This window comes from Girardinichthys multiradiatus, chromosome 20 (assembly GCF_021462225.1).
Source record: "Girardinichthys multiradiatus isolate DD_20200921_A chromosome 20, DD_fGirMul_XY1, whole genome shotgun sequence".
Taxonomy (NCBI): Eukaryota; Metazoa; Chordata; class Actinopteri; order Cyprinodontiformes; family Goodeidae; genus Girardinichthys; species Girardinichthys multiradiatus.
The window spans coordinates 43,668,686-43,689,097 of record NC_061812.1 but is presented as its reverse complement, the minus strand read 5'-3'; the positions used below and the strand labels follow the sequence as shown (position 1 = coordinate 43,689,097).

Below are 20,412 nucleotides of genomic sequence, written 5' to 3'. Positions count from 1 at the left end.
CTGGATGTTTCTACACAGAGGTTCTGTAATGGTTATAATCCTCCTGCTGTGTTATGTTGCTGTAGGTGTTTTCACACTTAAGGTCCCGAAGGAAACACCAGGGGAGCACTTCGAAGGGCTTCAAATGCTCACCAGTCTCCTCGCGCCAAAAGGCTCCCGATCAGCAAAACCTCTGGTGGAAGATGTGAGCGGGGGTGAGTCCCAGATCAAACTCATATTGTAACATATGAGTGTTGGGGGGAATAAACGTAATCTCCTTAATCTCTCAAAGAAGGCAGTGAAATCTCAGGAGATGGTGAGGAGGAGGAAGAGGAGTTTGACTGGCAGCTCGAACAGGAGGTTTACACAGATCGATCTGAAGAGGAGCAGAGAACCCTGCAGAAATACGGCTTTGGTAATCAAAGGTCTGGAGTATTTTCGCGACTGCAGGTAGGTTTCCGTGGAGACACTTTCGTATTGCATTTTATCATCTTATGGCTTTGCATGAATATATTTCTGTGATCGAAATGTCTTAAAGGAAGAACTCAGTGACGTGATCGACGTCAAAAACCCAGACGGAACATCGGCATCCGAGAGGCGTCAGGCTCGGCTGGAGGCAGAGGCATTGGCTTTCTCTTCTGACCATTACTTGTGAGTAAAGAACAATAATCCCCAAGTGTAGACTTCCTTGTTTCCTAAGGTTAGGGGCTGCTAATGTCTGTCATTTCAGAGCTGATTTGTTTGAAGATGATGAGATAAATCGTCTGCTGAAATTCACACCGTGGTGGTCAAAGCTGAGTCCTTCTACGGAGCAGGAGGAGGAATCTGGTGAGTTTATAACTATGATCTATCAAAAGGATTGGCTTTATGCTTGTAATAACCTCAGGCTTAATCTTTCTGTTAGTTTTAATCTCTCAGTTTTTTTCATGAAGTTTTTTCCCCACACAAAACAAGCCTGCAAAACTACAAAGTCCACAAAAACTGTTTTATTAATTTATTCTTATCTTATGTGGAGTTAGGGTTAACACTAACACTAGTTAAAGAAAAAAGAAAGAGGTCCTTATTCTCCTGAACAGTGCATAAAACTCCTTGGTTGTTGTGCAAGCATCTCTACTATTATTTGTTGTTTGGTTTGCCTACAAACCAAACAACATACTGCTAACACAAGTCTCATCTGGCTCTCTCCAGTAAAGAACAGGTTTGCTAGAAGACAATGTTACCTTAATTAATCTGCAGTTCAACGGGTGACGTTTTACTGGTCAAGATACAGACGTTTTAAACGTATTTAACGTGATTTCAGCTGGATGTTGAGTTTCCAAGCCTTCGCTGGGTCACCAGGAAACTCTTGTTCTTATTAGCACTGTCAGCCTGCAGCTCGGCATCAACAGAAAGAGATTTTACTCAGTTTAATTCAGTTATTTAATCACCCTGGAGAAATTCTATTGTTACAGTATAAGGTGTTGAGGGATTATTATTCCAGGCATATGTTTGGCTTTAAAACCGCCAATCAGCTGCTCCTCTTTATAAAGACTTTACCCACTGGCATGATTGTTCATCATAAGGCCATTTGAATCCTATTTTCAGTTTTGAAGGCAAGCATTACCCTATGCAGATAATTAAATTCTTGGTTTTCTACCAGATGGATGTTTCCACAGAATCTGTAGCTTTGTACCAATATACACCAGAAACATCTGCACCTCCACCATCATTTTTGGTTTTGCCATCAGTATTAACATCAGCTTGAGGGTTGTGCGCCACCATGCCATTGTATGTCAGAATTTTAACATAGCCTAGCGCTCTGTGTGTCTGAGTGTGTGCAAGGGAACTACAAAAACCACTTTTGCAAAGTTCTTTTGTATCAACATTTTTGTGCATGCTCTGTTTATTTGGGTGTCAGGAGAGATGTGGGTTGTTGAAACTATAAGAACTGTGAAAAGATTAGATGGAGGAGATTGTGTTTTGGGTAATGGAGGGCAGATGCTTCTTTTGGAGAAAGACTTTTGTGGGATCACACATTTATTTTTGCTGGATGACTCAAAAAATAATTGCTGAATCTTGCAAAAAGTAATCTGCAATCTCACAAACCTTTGCTGAAACTCGCAAAACAATTATTTTAGATCTTTTTAGATCTTGCAAAATATTTGTGGAAAAAAAGGGGATCTAGGAGGATCTCTCCAAAGTTTTCTGAGATTCTAAGTTATTTTTGCTAGAACAATTTAGTAGGATCTTGCAAAAAGTAACTTAAGATCTACACTAAAGTACATTTTACTTTTATCTCATTTAATGGCTCGGTAGGAAAACCTTTGAACTTGATTGCAAAAACTACAAATAGATTTTCTTTTATGTTGTATAACCAAAGACGTTTTTCTGTTCCCAGGACTACCACTGTATATCTTCCCCAGACACATTTGGGAGTTGAAACATTTCATATGCAGAACAGTAAACAGAAACCTGATAGCTGGCCACTGAGCCAGCTATCTGTCATGGTTGTCTGACAGAACATTAATGCCCAAAAGAACACGTGATTTTTATTTTATTTTTTCTCTTCTCATCACTCCTCTGGGGGAGTGAGACATCAGCTCATTTGTTACTGAGCTGCCCTCTTTGTTAAAGTGCCCTGGGGCTCTTTAACAGAAAAGACACTTACCATTATGGGGGATTGAACTTGGACCTTCTCTAATCGCTACATCTCTGCTCTGCCTCTCGGCCAATTTCAACACCGGCATTTGCAGAGAGTGCCGAGTTGGAATGCGATTTGCGTTCCCACTATCTTCATTCTGCTTTTAATTCAGCTTCTCTTTTGGCAGTCACTTCCCATTCTTTTCCAATCACTGCCTCATTTCTGTGGAGCCGATAGCTGGAGGCATTCAGCGTTCCCCTTCGCAGAGGTGATAACTTGTGAACTCTTGCTCTGCGAGGGTGTTTAATTGTGCCATCCGGTTCTCCTCACAGCCTGCTAATTCCAGCACATCCACAGTTTAAGTTGGCACATTGCTCTCAGCTGCAGCAGAAGTGCAAAGCTCCAGTGTGGTCAGATTAAGAGGGGATTTAGATCAAAACTGATTGCGTTATTTGCAGGAGGAAGTGCAGTTGGTGCAGCCAGGACCCGATTGTTGACCAGCAGCCGTCAGCAGGACCATCGGCTGCAGGCGTTTTTTCCCTGCAGCCCCTCGTCCGCTCCTCCTCCTCGCTCTGCATTCTGAGACAGAGCGGCTCAGTCAAGAGCGCAGTCGTAGATAAATGGGCCAAATTAAACTTAATGGCTTGATTGACAGCTCCAATAGCATTAGTCCCAGCTGAGTATGAAGAATGGCGTTAGTCAGAAGGTTTTATGCTGTTTGCCATCAAATCTTAAATGGCCTGCTCATGATTTTAATAGTTAGCCATATATTTCAGTTGGAGAATTACAAGTCTTGTGTGTGGGGCTTTTTTTTTTTCGCCTTCCCCCATCGTTCTTACCGTCTGCTAAATCTGATATATATGTCACCTGACAGATGGATGTGGACATGGGTGCTAATGAAGTAGAAAGCGGCCTCTTTGTGCTGTCCTGTGTCAGGGCCAGCCCACTGACAGGCCACAGCTGTCCTGTGGGGGTCTGTATTTACCCACCGATCTGGTATAAGTGGTCCTGACAGCTCAGGCTCTTTGCCTCTCCTCCACTTTCCTTTGGACGTGTGAAGAAATCTGATCCTTGACCAGCTTAGGCGGCCATCTGTTGACACGGAGTCCCAGTGTTTATGGTGTGAGACTGTTCATCACATGTCCCTTTGATTTGATACTTGACTCGATCACAGGCCCAGAACAACTCGTATTTTGACCTCTGGCTTTAGAGTTATCCTGGGTGCACATTCCAACTCTCAGCAGTATTTTTGAAGCATATTTGCTCCATGCCATCGTGCCATCTGGACCTGTAGAGAGCAGCGACGAGCCAGGCTGCCGTTCCAACTGGAGGAATTAGGTCAGAAATTAATTTCCAATCATTCTGTTCTCCAAACGCTTCATTCTAATGCCCAGTAGAATTGATGGGCTCCATGGTGATGATGAATGACCCTGGTGGTGAGTAATAGCAGCTCTGCAGAGTTAATAGAAAATTCTTCAGCTTCACGTTGCTGCTGTGTGAATTTGAATATTAGGTTTTGATGGGTGGTTGTGGTGCATCTTAGCTCTGAGAAGTCCATGCTTGTATCTGGTGAAATTCATCACTTATGGTTATGTAAACATACATTGTCTTGCAAAAAGTATCCACATCCCTTAATTTTGTTTTTTACATTTTATCTCAAACACTAAACTTGATTGTGTTTTATTAGTATTATTTATCTGATAGACCAACTCAAATTAGTGCATAGTTGTGAAATAGAATAAAAATTATGCGTAGATTTTAATAAATGAAAAGGAGGGCGTGTATTTGTATTGCACCTAACTGAGTCATTAGTTTGTTGAACCACCTTTGCCTGTAATTACAACAGCAGATTTTTTAGTGTTCTTCTCTACCATTTTTGCATTTTCATCTGTGAGCAGCCTCAAGTCTTGCATCTGATTCTCAGCGAGATATAGGTCCTGAGTTTGACTAGGCCACAGGAGCTGTATGTTCAACGTTTCTGTACTGCTGGGAGAGGAACTCCTGCCCCAGTCTCAACTTTTGCAGCTTTTAGCAGGTTTTTCTCCAGGTTTGCTCTGTATTTAGCTCTGTCCATCTCTTAGCTTTACCCAGCTCCCTTGTCCTTGCTAAAGAAAGATCATCCCCACAGCATGATGTTGCCACCACCATGTTCCTCCATATGGATGTATATTTATGATTTGCAGTGTTAGTTTTTCACCAGGCATCAGGTTTTGCTTCTTGGCAAAAAAGTTCAGTTTTGGTCTCATCTGACCAGAGCACCTTCTCCCTCCACATGGCCTGTAACAAAGTGCAAACAAGACTTGCGTGTACATTTCTTTAAAGTCTACTTTCTTCTTGTGTAAACCCCAGATTTGTGGAGTGCACAACTCATCAGAACAACCTGATGACAAATTGTCCCACCTGAGCAGTGGATCTCTGCAGCTTTTCCAGAGTCACTGTGGGCCTCTTGGCTGCTTATTCGATTAATACTACCCTTCCAATCTCATGGTCTGTTTGCAAATGTGTAATATTCTGCTTAGTGAGCTGTTTGGAGCTTGGATATTGTTTTGTGACCTAACTCTGCTCAAAACAATGTTCTCTCTGACCTGTCTGCAGTGTTCCTTGCTCTTCATGATGATGTTTGTTTTCTAATGTTCTCTAACAAACCTCTGAGGCACACAAGGATTTTCAGATTTTTATCATGTTCCCTTCCAGTTCACAAATATGCACTACTTTGGGTTCTATTATATAAAGTCCCATTAAAGCAGATTAACGTGTGTGGTTGTAATTTGAAAAAATGCGATAAAGTTCAAATGCTGTTAATACCTTTGCAAGGCAATATATTATTTCAGTCATATGTATTTGTGCGTTTCAGAGCTGCTGAGGATATCTGTCGCAACTAACTCTACCAGTCACGTTTCAGTTTTACTTTTGCATCTTGAGCCCAGCTCTCTGTTCACGTATGCAGCAAATGTACTACTAGTTGATGCAAGTTTTTAATGTCCACTTGGTTGTGCTCTCCCTCTGCAGCCACACCGACGGGTTACTCAGGTAGCGTCTGCAGAGAGCTGACGTAATGCCGCAGGAATCTCCGCTGCAGCACAGCCAAGTTCCCAGTGCAGCTAGGGAGATATTGAGTGTGTGTGTTTGTCTGTTTGCTTTCACCAGCACACACTATGCACATCAGGGACTGAGAGCAGGCGCTCATCCTTTTTTCCTCCCGCAGAGCAAGGAATTGCTTTCAGCTGTTTCATACGGTGCTGGGAGGGGAATAAAAACCAGCCGAGTTGGTGCATGTTGCTGCAGACATTCAGCATGGCTCTCAGCGCTAAACGATGCAGATTGCTTAAATGGGATTAAAGTCTGTTTGCGTCGCCCCATTAGGCTTGCCGCAGATCCCCATTAACCAGATGTCTCTTTCTAAAGGAACCAGTTAATGAATTTTCAGATAACAGAGACACGGATGTCTTCAAATACAGAAACTCTATATTTTCTCCTGACATATTGATATAGCTCATTTTACTCCTTTAATTTGGTTCACTCTGATTCTCCTGCACCTCGGCAAAGAAATTAATCAGCAGCTGCAGCAGACAGATTTTATTGGCTGACAGCCGGTTTAGCTGGTGTGAATTTGCGTGATTTTTATTAACCTGAAGAAACGTGGCAAGAAAAGGCAAACAGTTTAGACCCATAAACTGCTAATGTGTGAAAATGATTTGCACCTCCACTTTCTAACACCACTGCGATGAGGTGTCACAAAAACATTATAAAACATGAACAATAATGTAGGAAATGTCTGTGTATTTTCCTGTCATCTAACTTCCCATTGTCATTGTGCTGTTCTGACGCTGTATGTTGGAACAAAAGCCGTCTTTCTAGACAAACTCCTGAATAGTTCTGGAGGACGTGTGGACGGATCACTCTGGACTTTCCGTACAGCTTCTGTTCACACTTGGAGATTCTCAGCTGGAGACCAATTTGAATCAGTTTGCTCACTTGCCCTCTATAAATACAGGGGTTGTTTTCTGCTGTGTTCACACTCTGCTGCTTATTTTCTGAACTTCCCGCTCAGACGTGGGGAAATCTTCATAACTATTTAGGTGCACAAAGGCATTTTGGTTCTCACTGCAGCGCCTCTTAAAATAGTGCCTACAAGCATTGCTATTTCCTTGATTATGGGTTTTATTGAGGTAATTTTTCTGAAGCCTCCAACCCTGTGAATATTTGATTTAAATGTACCGACCTGTGGTGGTCACTTATCATGGGCATGACTGGAAATTATTCGGGGCATCTGGATTAATTTGACTAAAATTGTGTCCACAAGCTTGAATTTAGTGCCATCTTTTTATTGAATCCACACAGCGTCAAAATTATACCTACAGGCTTAATATTAGGGGTGCAACGATTACAGTTTCTGGCCGATCATCGGTTACAAATATTTAAAAAGCCTGACATGCTAATTCCGATTTCGGCCGGTCACCCAAAATTAAGGAAATCGGGGTCCATCGGTGCCTATCTATAGCAGTCGTTGGGCAAGAGGTGGTGTACAGCCTGGACAGGTCACCAATACATTACAGAGACACACAGGACAAAGACGCATGCACACACACACCTAAGGTCCATCTAGAGAGACCAATTAACCATCAGTCATGTTTCTGAAGTGCTGGAGGAAGACAGAGAACACACACATGCATGGATGCACATGCCATCCTCGTGCAGAAAGACCCCAAGCCGGGATTCGAACCCAGGACCTTCTTGATACAAAGGAACTGTGCTACCAACTTCCCCACTGTGAAAATATATTGGGATATTTACCTTATCCCACCTTTTTAACTATGGCAGCAAATCGTTATATTTCAAATAAAAAAGCATTTTCAGAAATGCTTTTTCATTTTAAGAATGTGGCTGCATTGTTTGACTCATAAATGAAATTAGTTATCAATAATCCTATTTGCATTTTCTTCTTCAAGACTGCTCATTCTTTCACTTAAATGAAAAAGAAAAAGACATTTGAGATTTATTTTTCAAAATGTACCCCAGCATATAGATACCAAAATTCAATTTGAAATGTAAAATTTGAAAATGAAAAAGCATTTCCAGAAATGCTTTTTCATTTTAAGAATGTGGCTGCATTATTTGACTCATAAATGAAATTAGTAATCAATCATCCTATTTGCATTTTCTTCTTCAAGACTGCTCATTCTTTCACTTAATTAAAATGAAAAAGAAAAAGACATTTGAGATTTATTTTTCAAAATATGCCCCGGCAAATAGATACCAAAATTCAATTTGAAATGTAAAATTTGAAAATGAAAAAGCATTTCCAGAAATGCTTTTTCATTTTAAGGATGTGGCTGCATTATTTGTCCCATAAATAAAATTAGTAATCAATCATCCTATTTGCATTTGCATTTTCTTCTTCACGACTGCACATTTTATGCCATAATCAAAAAGAAAACAAAGCAGACATTGCTTTTTCGTTTTCGTGGTCTGCCCGCAAAGTACTGCCCAGAACTCGAAAACGAAAAAGCATTCCGAGCGGCGGGCGCAGCAGAGTGACGTCAGCAGCCGCTCTTCCTCAGCTCCCTGCTGAATGAGCTACCCATCTTGTTCGGTAGGGGGCGCTGTGCACGTCTGCATTGCATTACATTGCAAATGTGCCGAGAAATTGATTGAATTGCAGCAGAGCCGAGCTCAATTTGTGGCAGGGGCAGGCATAACTGGTAGTTTCGGTGGCACATCCTGCCACCGGAACTGCCACAGCCTGCCGCAGGGCGGCACGGGATTCCGGGAGGATGCCAGAAGGTGCCAGACCGGCCGTAAAAACTTGCCAATGCGGTTGCCGCTGTTTTTGTGGAAGCTGATGCTGATTATCGGCAAATGGGTTGTCATTATTGTTATAGCCTGTTACCTTTACATAATGATTTCATTATTGGTTATTATTTAATAAACAGCTTTAGACCCATAACATAAGGTGATTGTCTTTACTTGACATGGAAAATAAATAGCACTATGTGTATGTGTGACGTGTTGAAAGGATGATGAAGATTTATGGCACAAACAGCCGGTTTATTATAGAGCACGAGCGACTATTCTGAATCGTCACTCACAGAAAAATATAAATAAATGCTTAAAAACACGCTGGATGTCCCAGGCCATGAGGATGCCACAGCGTGCCACCGGAACTACCAGTTATGCCTGCCACTGCCACAAATTGAGCTCGGCTCTGCTGCAATTCAATCAATTTTTCGGCACGTTTGCAATGTAATGCAATGCAGACGTGCACAGCGCCCCTTACCGAACAAGATGGGTAGCTCGGTCAGCAGGGAGCTGAGGAAGAGCGGCTGCTGACGTCACTCTTCTGCGCCCGCCGCTCGGAATGCTTTTTCGTTTTCGAGTTCTGGGAAGTGCTTTGCAGGCAGACCACGAAAACAAAAAAGCAATGTCTGCTTTGTTTTCTTTTTGATTATGGCATAAAATGTGCAGTCGTGAAGAAGAAAATGCAAATAGGATGATTAATTACTCATTTTATTTATGCGTCAAATAATGCAGCCACATTCTTAAAATGAAAAAGCATTTCTGGAAATGCTTTTTCATTTTCAAATTTTACATTTCAAATTGAATTTTGGTATCTATTTGCTGGGGCATATTTTGAAAAATAAATGTCAAATGTCTTTTTTCTTTTTCATTTTAATTAAGTGAAGGAATGAGCAGTCTTGAAGAAGAAAATGCAAATAGGATGATTGATTACTAATTTAATTTATGAGTCAAACAATGCAGCCTCATTCTTAAAAATTTTACATTTCAAATTGAATTTTGGTATCTATTTGCTGGGGCATATTTTGAAAAATAAATCTCAAATGTCTTTCTCATTTTAATTTAGTGAAGGAATGAGCAGTCTTGAAGAAGAAAATGCAAATAGGATGATTGATTACTAATTTCATTTATGAGTCAAACAATGCAGCCACATTCTTAAAATGAAAAAGCATTTCTGGAAATGCTTTCATTTTCAAATTTTACATTTCAAATTGAATTTTGGTATCTATTTGCTGGGGCATATTTTGAAAAATAAATCTCACATGTCTTTTTCATTTTAATTAAGTGAAAGAATGAGCAGTCTTGAAGAAGAAAATTAAAATGCAAATAGGATTATTGATAATTAATTTCATTTATGAGTCAAACAATGCAGCCACATTCTTAAAATAAAAAAGCATTTCTGAAAATGCTTTTTTATTTGAAATATAACGATTTGCTGCCATAGTTAAAAAGGTGGGATAAGGTAAAGCAAAAATGAACAAGGGAAGTACACCAACTGAATAGTAATGTACATAACAGGTGTGATGAGGTTTGTTTTAAGTTTAATTTCCGTTTTATAACGTATGGCACCTCTGGTACACTGGAGGCTATAATCATTGGCACACAAACTTTGAACCTCCTGTAATGCTGCGGGTTCCCTGAGAAGGAGCAGATTAGCACCAATTAACCCTGCATAGCTTTGTTTATAAAAAGCATCCTTTTGTCTATTCAGACCTAAACATGAGGTTAGCAAAACGGCATGAATCCCATATTTATCCAGCTTAAATGGGCCGTGGTCTTAAGGACTTAATTCATTCAGCCTGCTTTGATTAAGCAGCTAATTCCTGCAGCAATACAGCGTGCCCTATTATCTTGATACATGCTGGCCGCAAAACCTGTATTAACGGGGAAAGTTGTTGCTGCAAGTTCTTAACATTGTCCTTATAAATAAAATGCTTTGAAACATTTTCACACCCTTTGAACATTTACTCATTTTGTTGCGTTACAACCACAAACCTCTAGTGTATTTCATTAGAATATTATGTGATAGAGCAGCACAGAAGTTCACATTATTGTGAGGTGGAGGGAAAAGCATATTTGGATACATGTGAGTAAAAGTTTTGGAGAACATTAAGAGAACCAACAGCTTCATGAAGACAAAGGAACACAGCAGAGAGGTCAGGGATGGAGATTTTTAAAGCAGAGTTAAGTTATAAAAACAATATTATAAGCTTTTGGACATCTCTCTGAGCTCTGGTTAGGCCATCATAAAAAAAGGAAATAGTAGGAAATAGTATGGAACAATTGCAAACCTACAAAAGCATGACTGTCCACCAACACTGATATCAGAGAGCAGTCAAATACCACATAGTAACCCTGGAAGGAGCAATGGAGATCCACAGTTCAGGTGGGAGAATCTTTCCACAGGTCGACCATTAGCCGTGGACTTAATGGAAGAGAGGTAGGAACAAACCTGTTGTTGAAAGAAAGGCACAAGAGGCACATTTGTGTAGGGGACATAGAAAAAAGTGCTCTGGTCAAATGAGAACAAAATTGAACTCTTGGGCCAGCATGCATGGTGGTAAACTAACTAAACACATCACCCTGACCACACCATCCTCATGGTGAATACTGGTGGCAGCATCATGCTGTGGGGATGCTTTCCTTCAGCAGGGAAAGAAAAGCTGCTCAGAGCTGATGGGAAGAAGAGCGAGGCTAAATAGAGGACTATCTAGGAAGAAAAACTGTTGGAGGCTGCAGATGACTTAAACCTGGGGTTGAGATTCACCATCTAGTAGGGCAAAACCCCTAATCTTATGGTCACAGTTGCAGTGGAATGGTTTGGATCAAATCATATTCATGTGTTAAAATGGACTAGTCAAAGGCCAAGAATACATCCAATTTAGGATCTTTGGCGATACCTGTGGTTGTTCACAGATGCTCTCCATTCAGTCTGACTTAGCTTGTGGTGTTTGTACGAAGAAGGGGCAAAAAATGAGTCTCTACAAGTGCAAAGCTGGTAGAGACACCCCGACACCCTTGCTGCTTTAACTGCACCAAAAGGAGGTTCTACAACGTAATAAATCAGAGGGACCACACTTCTCGAATTTGGATTTCAGAAAAAATTTGAAAATCATTTTTCTTTCAGCGTCACAGATATCAACTATTTTGTTTCGTCTATCTCATAAAACCCAGTTAAGTACGTTGAAGTTTGGCTTTGTAATGTAACAAAGCACAAACAAGTTCAAGTTTGTGAATACACTAGCTCTATTAGGACTTACTTTCACACTCACTGCTGATATTTTTGCAACGCATGCATTGCTTTTAGAGAAAAAGCAAGAGCTTTCAGTCATTTTTATAACAAACGCTTTCTTTCAACAGATGTGTCATTCAGTGATGAAGAGAAAGAGCAGCTGAGAAAATTCACAAACCGCTCCTACCTGCTGGACAAGACGTCTCGTTACCAAGCGTGGCTCAGCCTTGTCGACATCCTGCTGGCATACTCCTATGAAGTGCGCTCTACAGAGGGCGAACACAGCGTAAGTAGGGAGGCAGCTCCTCCTGAGCCCTATTTAGTCTTGGAGGACAAAGTTTGCCATCCTCATGTGCTTTAGAGCCCCCTGCCCCCTTCTATTCCTTCTAAAGCTGTAGGAGATTACTGGCAGATCCAAGAGCTCACACTGCCCATCGCTGTGTTGCACTTCTGCGAGGTGAAAAAGCTGACTGCAAGGTCATATGCTCTTCAACTCATGCCTGTAATGTTGAAGAATGAGAATTAATCTAACAATGGAACCAGGATATCTTGTAGATAAACTTTCTTTCTGTTTGGGAAAATGTAAAATAGAGAGAGGCTGTGTCCAATCTACTATAGTTCCCTCTTTCTCCCTAAATATTCCAGCACTCTACCTTCCTACGGTTTGTCCCCGGTGTTGTTAATGTTCTGATGTTTTGTCTCCTGGCAGGTAGAGTCACCCTGGACTGTCAGGAAACTCAGTGGGACGCTGTGCTGGCTGGAGGTCAGTCTGCTTTAAAGCGTGATTTAAAAATACTGATTTATGAAGCTGCTTGCAAATTGAAGATGATGATAAAACCTTCCAGTTAATGCATAATTACATGCTTCAGTTTAGTTCTAATGGTATTTATGTATTTAGTGGCAAAAAATGTTCTTGGAGCTTCAATTAAACAAGGCTGTGCAGCTCTGTCTGGTTCTGATTGTGGAGTTAAGCATAAAAAATAGAACATAAATAATTATTTGAGGAAACCATACCGTTGTACATGTAAGACACAGAAAATTTGAGAAAATTATTCACATAACTCAAATTCCGCATTTGTTTTGCTATTTTTTTCAAAAGAGCTAGCACCACCTCAAGTGAGATTTTAATGATTTAAAAATAAATATAAAATGTTCCACACATATCAACTTTCTAATGCAGTGTTTTGAAATATGGATTGGAAATGGTTAAGAGTACATATCTGAGGACAAAGCTGTGTAATAATTCCCAATAATATCGCTGTATCATAGGTGCAGAGACTGAAGTCTCATGTTTTCAGAGCTGCACATCTGCTACTGTTTCCCCAAACAGGGCAGCTATAAATCAAACTCAAACCCCAGCTGACACACCCCAGTTGGTTAATGAAATTTGCATTGCTCCTTTTTCTGCAGACACACACTGGTGCGCTGTATGGATCTGTGGTTTGTTGTCCCTGCTATTGTTATTGCTCACTGGGGTGGGTGGGGGGTTGTCATGAGTTGCATCCATGTTCCCAAACTTCTGCCGAGACAAACGGATGCAGTTTATCTTTCATTAATGCCAGGGAGGCGTATCCGTGAATACATCCCGGGGGCACATTTGAATATTTTAATAGGAGTTCGACATGCTCACACGATCAAGTGAGGGTTCCTGGAGGAGAGGCTGACTGCAGATTGAGAGGTGGAAGTTTTTCTGCTCTGGCGGCAGTGAGGGAGAGAATGGTCTTCACCTGCCTGGCAGCTCCCTTAATGCTCGTCAGGCAGTCAGCAGGGCTGTCAACTTCCATCAACGTAGAACCTCTCTGAATCTCCTTCCTCCCTCAGCTCTATCTTCTCCTCTTTCCATAATCTCCACAATAGCTAGCTCTGTCTTTGACTGGCAGCCTGTCTGCGTGTCACTGTTGATACCAGCACTGTTTCCTTACTCCATTTCTCCCCTCAGCTGTCTATGTTCTTTATGGTCTCACTTGTTGCCTCACACTCTTCTTTCCTAACCCACCCCCTCACTTCTACAGTGCTCCTTCTAAATACTTCATGGTTACGTGTCCTCAGTTGACTGAGCTGGTGTTCCCGAGTCCCCTGGCGTGCGGCAGCAGCAGAGCTTATTTACACTTCTGCTAAACAAGCCCCTGGGAAGGTACGATCCCCGTGACACATGTTCGCGAGCTAGCGGCACATCCTTAACAAGAGGAGGGAGAGGGAACAGAAAGCCCAGATGAATGTGTGTCTCTTTCTTGTGGGTGTGCATGCTTTAAAGCAGAGAACATCTGAGAGTGATGTCAGTGATTAAAGAGAGGCAGTAATTAACCGGCCAGGGCTGCAGAGGTGTTTAAGAGGTGCAAGTCCCCTTTTTTGGTTAGCTCTATAAAGGAGTGGTTGTTAGGAGTAATTAGAGTAAACCTTCGCACCAATGAGAGCTAGTAGTAAACCTAAGGAAATGGAGAACATAAAAACACTCAGGGTCCCAATATGTGACAAAAAAGGGCCATTTCACCATTTTCTTTGCAAATGTTTTTTTATCAGATGTACAAACCCGAAACTCCAGTCTGCCAATTTTTGTAAAGCTTTGACCTGCTGCTTTGGTTTCTCATTAAAAGCTACAAGAAGATATAATAACAACATTCCAAATCTTTTTTATAGCCTTCTAACCTGTGGTGATTAATTATTTGTATTAGGAGCAGAGGTGACGCCACGCTGTCTGTGTGAGTAAGCAGTTGCTCAAAACAGACAAAATAATAACAGAGCTCAGATATAAAAGTGTCCCTAGCATCCTATATGAACAGTAAGCATGGATGTCTTCACTAAACATTGGTCTCTCTATGAGCAGTGTTCCCACTGAGTGCCCCCTTCTTGCACCGACAGAAAACCTGCGTCCCTCACTCACAGCAGTGCTTGCATACACACTTGTGTACGCACACACTTGGACACGCACATAGCTATGGATGCATGCATACACCCTCAAACGCTGAAAAAAAACGACACTCACTAAATATTGTTGTAATTGACAGTGTAACACCTTTTTTCTTCAAAGCCTTTTCCTTTGATACTTCTGTGCAGGGGTCAGATTTCAGGTATTTCTTTAAATGTATTTTGTTTGTTGCTCTGGCCTGTAGACCTCACTGGGGGGAGTAAATATATGTGCAAGGAATGCAAATTATAATATTCAAAACAAAAATGAGTCCAATCTGCTAATGCAATGTTCATACACTTATTTTTTTAATCAATCTTAATTCCATTAACACACTCGTATAGGGCAGATGTATTTAAAAGCAGGATCCAATTGAAGCCTTAATTGTTTCTTTTGATCAGTTTAGTGTGTTATTATTTTGAATATATGCAAAACATGTTGACAAGTCTCTTCAGCAGACAGTCTCCCCTCCCCCTGAGTTCTCCAGGGCCCCCCAGGTTGGAATCACTCATAGAGAAGGTAGATCCTTGCATCAGCTCTGAGATTTCCAAAAGGATGCAAAGATTCTTAAATTCAACATCAACCATAACAGACAGAGGTTGAAAGCACAAAAAGATCAATTTAGCCTTTCTATTATTTAATGAAAGTCTTGATCTCTCTCGCTCTTTCACAGCCTAAATGAACCCCAGACAAGTCTGGACATGTTGTAGAGAATACAGTTTCCTTTTCAGGTAGCTTCTTACATCTCTGGCTCCTCTGACTTTATTTTGAAAAACCTCTCTGAAGACATTTGAGTCTTCTTCACTCAGTAACAACTTCCCTACTACTGACCAATCAGGATGGATCAAACTATAAGATGTCCAATTCCAATCATCAGCCAATGTCTCGGTGGATATTTACTTTAAGCTAGGCTATGTTTCTCAAAGTCATGTTCTATCTCCTGCAGACCTACAGCTGCTTGCTTGATGTCCTGGTGTCCTTTGGACGGAGGGTCTTGTGCTACCCACTCTACAGACACTTTGCTTTAGTAACCTCAGCTATTTCTGACACAGTCAAGATTTTCCAATCAGGTGAGTCACCGAGAAGCACCACGCAACACCATAGCTGAGCAAGGACCGGTAATTTAGTAATTACCTTAAGAAAACCAGTAGCAACCAGTCTTCCACATCTTATATACATTAAAAATATGTTAATTCTCTTGGATCATACTGTAAAACCTTATTTAATGAACTAAACATAAATATATAAAAATTGGAAATGGACACAATTACTGCAATAATACAAAGGGCACCATCTTACAGCGTTTCTGTGTTTTTAAGAGCAGAAGTCTGTGCAGCAGTCTGGTGCTTCTGCTTTTAAAGTGGTGGTACCGTTTTGCCTGATGGATGCAGCGTTCATGGGGAGGGTGTGATGAGTCTGACTATGTTCAGTACTCTACTACTGCAGCAGCTCTAAATTGGTCCCTGGCCAGAATAGAGGGAAACTCCAATGACCTTCTCAGCTCCCCTCACTATCCTCTTCAGGGCCCTGCTCTCTGGCATACTGCAGGTGGTTTTCCTTTCGTTATCATTTGAATCATGGAGCAAAATCAAAAGGATTTCTTTCCACTGTCAATACATAGCCTTTTGCTAATTAGAGTCAATTGATTCTGTCCACCCCGGGTTTTTCTCTGTGCACCGTTTTCATATGTAAATAGGTTTAAGCGTATCCACACAGATAGTATCAGCTCCAAGCCTGGAAACAGTGGGATGGGGCTCGCATTTGAGTGGATGCTGCTGAAAAAGCAGCCTGACAGCCAGCGCGCTCTCTTTGTGTTTTCAAGCAAAAACAGCTTGACAGCTGGACACAGACTTTACAGAAAGTGCTTCTTGGGCATGCTGCAGTGACTGTTTGAAGGTAAAATTTAGGCAGGAGGAGCAGCCACATTTTTATGCCTCAGGGAGGGAAACTGGGATTAGTCAAAAGCGGACTGTTGACTTTGATATCTTTTAATCTTTAAAGCAGAAACCCCTGCAGACAGCGGAGAGTCACCAATGTAAACACACTCAGCATGTGTAAGGACCAAGATTATCGTGCTTGTGACAATTCTAACACTGGTAAATGACAGCAAATTAAAGGCCGTTTAAGTCCCTGATTAGCATTTTCTCGCCTCATTGAATTGGAAGATTAGTTTTTCAGGAGTGTGAGAGAACAGTTTGTCACTCTTTCTTCTGACTGTCTTTCTCTTATCTTTGAGCAACTTTTTGTGTTAAACCCAAGTTCAATTCAGTTTTATCTATATAGCGCCAATTCACAACACATGTTGTCTCAAGGCACTTCACAACAGTCAGGTACATACATTCCAATTAATCCTAACCATTGAACAGTGCAGTCAGAGTTAGTTATTTATTCAAATTGGATAAAAGGTTTTTCTGTCTAAGGAAACCCAACAGATTGCATCCAGTCAGTGACTTGCAGCATTCGCTCCTCCTGGATGAGCATGTAGAGACAGTGGACAGTCACTGGCGTTGACTTTGCAGCAATCCCTCATACTGAGCATACATGTATCGACAGTGGAGAGGAAAAACTCCCTTTTAACAGGAAGAAACCTCCAGCAGAACCAGGCTCAGTGTGAGCGGCCATCTGCCACAACCGACTGGTGGTTAGAGAGAACAGAGCAGAGACATAGAGCCTGGACATAGAGTACGTTCTATGGGAAGGAAAAGTAAATGTTAATGGATGTACAGGGGTTGGACAATGAAACTGAAACACCTGTCATTTTAGTGTGGGAGGTTTCATGGCTAAATTGGACCAGCCTGGTAGCCAGTCTTCATTAATTGCACATTGCACCAGTGAGAGGAGAGTGTGAAGGTTCAATTAACAGGGTAAGAGCACAGTTTTGCTCAAATATTGAAATGCACACAACATGGGTGACATATCAGAGTTCAAAAGAGGACAAATTGTTGGTGCACTTCTTGCTGGCACATCTGTGACCAAGACAGCAAGTCTTTGTGATGTATCAAGAGCCACGGTATCCAGGGTAATGTCAGCATACCACCAAGAAGGACGAACCACATCCAACAGGATTAACTGTGGACGTAAGAGGAAGCTGTCTGAAAGGGATGTTCGGGTGCTAACCCAGATTGTATCCAAAAAACATAAAACCACGGCTGCCCAAATCATGGCAGAATTAAATGTGCACCTCAACTCTCCTGTTTGCACCAGAACTGTCCGTTGGAAGCTCCACAGGGTCAATATACACGGCCGGGCTGCTATAGCCAAACCTTTGGTCACTCATGCCAATGCCAAACGTCGGTTTCAATGGTGCAAGGAGCGCAAATCTTGGGCTGTGGACAATGTGAAACATGTATTGTTCTCTGATGAGTCCACCTTTACTGTTTTCCCCACATCCGGGAGAGTTACGGTGTGGAGAAGCCCCAAAGAAGCGTACCACCCAGACTGTTGCATGCCCAGAGTGAAGCATGGGGGTGGATCAGTGATGGTTTGGGCTGCCATATCATGGCATTCCCTTGGCCCAATACTTGTGCTAGATGGGCGCGTCACTGCCAAGGACTACCGAACCATTCTTGAGGACCATGTGCATCCAATGGTTCAAACATTGTATCTTGAAGGCGGTACTGTGTATCACGATGACAATGCACCAATACACACAGCAAGACTGGTGAAAGATTGGTTTGATGAACATGAAAGTGAAGTTGAACATCTCCCATGGCCTGCACAGTCACCAGATCTAAATATTATTGAGCCACTTTGGGGTGTTTTGGAGGAGCGAGTCAGGAAACGTTTTCCTCCACCAGTATCACGTAGTGACCTGGCCACTATCCTGCAAGAAGAATGGCTTAAAATCCCTCTGACCACAGTGCAGGACTTGTATATGTCATTCCCAAGACGAATTGATGCTGTATTGGCCGCAAAAGGAGGCCCTACACCATACTAAAAAATTTTTATGATCTAAAACCAGGTGTTTCAGTTTCATTGTCCAACCCCTGTAGCTCCTTTAGTCGTTTCACCTAGAAAGAAAGAACAGATAAACTCTGAGCCAGTTTTCAAGGTTAGAGTCTGAAAGAGAGCACATAGTTAGTCACAGTAAAAGCTCAGTCAATTGCTATGTCTAGGAGCGAGAAAGGGTTAAACACTAAAAGACAGGGCCAAGTGGATCATCGGTAGAGGGTGAGCATTAAGTTGTTGCCAGCAGAAGCTTGGATGATGCCCCTCTCCAGAAAGGTGTCACAGGTAGACACAGAGTCAGGCCAGGTGTAGCTTCTAGGAAGAAAAAAGAGAGAGAACATAAAGTTAAAAACTGAAATAACAGCGAATAATGCAAAATTGGAGAGTAGTGTGAGAATGTAGTGAAGAGGGTGAAAGTGGTCATTATGTCCTCCAGCAGCCTAAGCCTATAGCAGCATAAGTACACAGATAGTTTCAGTTCAGATTATTTAGTTAAACGGCGCTTATTTACAACAATGTTGTCTCAAGGCACCCCACAAAGGGTCCCACTGATGGTCATTGTTATACTAAAAACCACAAGGATTGGGAGACCTACCTCTGTTAGACTGATTATAACCATTGGAAAAGAGAGGGGGTCATACAGGTAGCAGAAATGGAGGGTGTGTTTGCACCTTAACCATAACTGAGCCGGTTTATTTAAGTTATTTTTTCCAGCTCAAAAAACCTGATGCCCATGCCCAACTCTTGCTAAGGTTTGCAGGTCCTGCTTTTCCTGGGAAAGTAATGAAAAGGGACAGCACTTTCTGACTCTTTCATTCCAGTTTAAAAGTTCCATCATCCATCTGTCCGTCCATCCATCCATCCGTCCATCCATCTGTCCATTTGTCCATTCTCTTACAGTGGTTCCACATTTAAAGGGGCAACAGTGGCGGCAGTGGTAGGGGTACGTCCTGTAACTGGTGGATTGCTGGTTCGGACCCCTGCTTTGTCTGTCTCAGTTGTTGTGTCCTTGGGCAAGACACTTCATCCTCCTTGCCTGCTGATGGTGGTCAGAGGGTTCAGTGGTGCTGATTGTATGGCAGCCTCACAATGTAGCCAGTCTACCCCAGGGCAGCTGTGGCTACAATGTAGCTCACCACTGTAGTGGTAAATGTGTGGATGACTGATTGTAGTGTAAAGCGCTTTGGGGTCTATGGGGACTTGATAAATTGCTATACAAGTGCAGGCCATTCACCATTTAAAATCCTAACCACTCTGCCTTGAATTTATTGTGAAGTTTTGTATTACATTAAACAAAACTCTGGAAATTAGAGTAAATATCAAGAATGTTGGCATTAGAAACATGTAGGAACCCTGTTAATCACGTTTCTTATTTTTACCCCTTGCTAATTAAAGCTTTATGCTGAAATGAGTAATGTGGCTTTTCCCTAATGAACTGTAACAGTACAGTAATTTAGCCTGACTTGTGTCTGAGTGTGTTTCCTCTCAGTATTACCCTACATCCTCATTAATTTGTCATAATAAGGGAAATTGTAATGCACGCTCCATTTTTACGTCGCTCCATTTAGCCCTTAAAGCAAACACTCATAGGTATTTGCAAAACCAAGCTATTAGCTGTGGTACACAGGTTAGTACTGTGGAGGAAATCCTATCCGGCAGTAAATATTTAAGCAGCCCTCTGGCATGGTGGCAAGTTTTCTCAACAAGGTCCTCCACCTGCATCCAAAGTGTAACCGAAGAGCCACCAGGCATGCAGTGAGGAGCAGAGAGCCTGAGGGGAAACTGGAGTAAGGAAGTATGGAGGGCAGCAGCCAGGTCATTGTGCTGCCATCCTTTTACTGATGTGACAGGAAAAGTAAATGTCACCTGGAGAAGAATTCAGCTGGCATAGGTCTTTGTTCATTCATCCAGACATTTTACAGAAGTTGCTGT

General features: G+C 41.8%; 1 protein-coding gene across 3 annotated transcripts in view; it reads left to right on the top strand.

Annotated features, from left to right (window-relative positions):
• The window catches only part of shq1 (SHQ1, H/ACA ribonucleoprotein assembly factor), a 48,438-nt gene that overhangs the window by 4,959 nt on the left and 23,067 nt on the right, over positions 1–20,412 (top strand). For 2 of the 3 annotated variants that reach the window (XM_047348678.1, XM_047348677.1), the window contains exons 4-10: positions 66–194; positions 272–429; positions 518–630; positions 710–807; positions 11,756–11,913; positions 12,337–12,390; positions 15,479–15,602. In XM_047348678.1, the coding sequence (XP_047204634.1) occupies positions 66–194; positions 272–429; positions 518–630; positions 710–807; positions 11,756–11,913; positions 12,337–12,390; positions 15,479–15,602 (834 nt within the window). The remainder of the gene's footprint in view (positions 1–65; positions 195–271; positions 430–517; positions 631–709; positions 808–11,755; positions 11,914–12,336; positions 12,391–15,478; positions 15,603–20,412) is intronic. The other variant, XM_047348679.1, reaches the window with a different exon arrangement.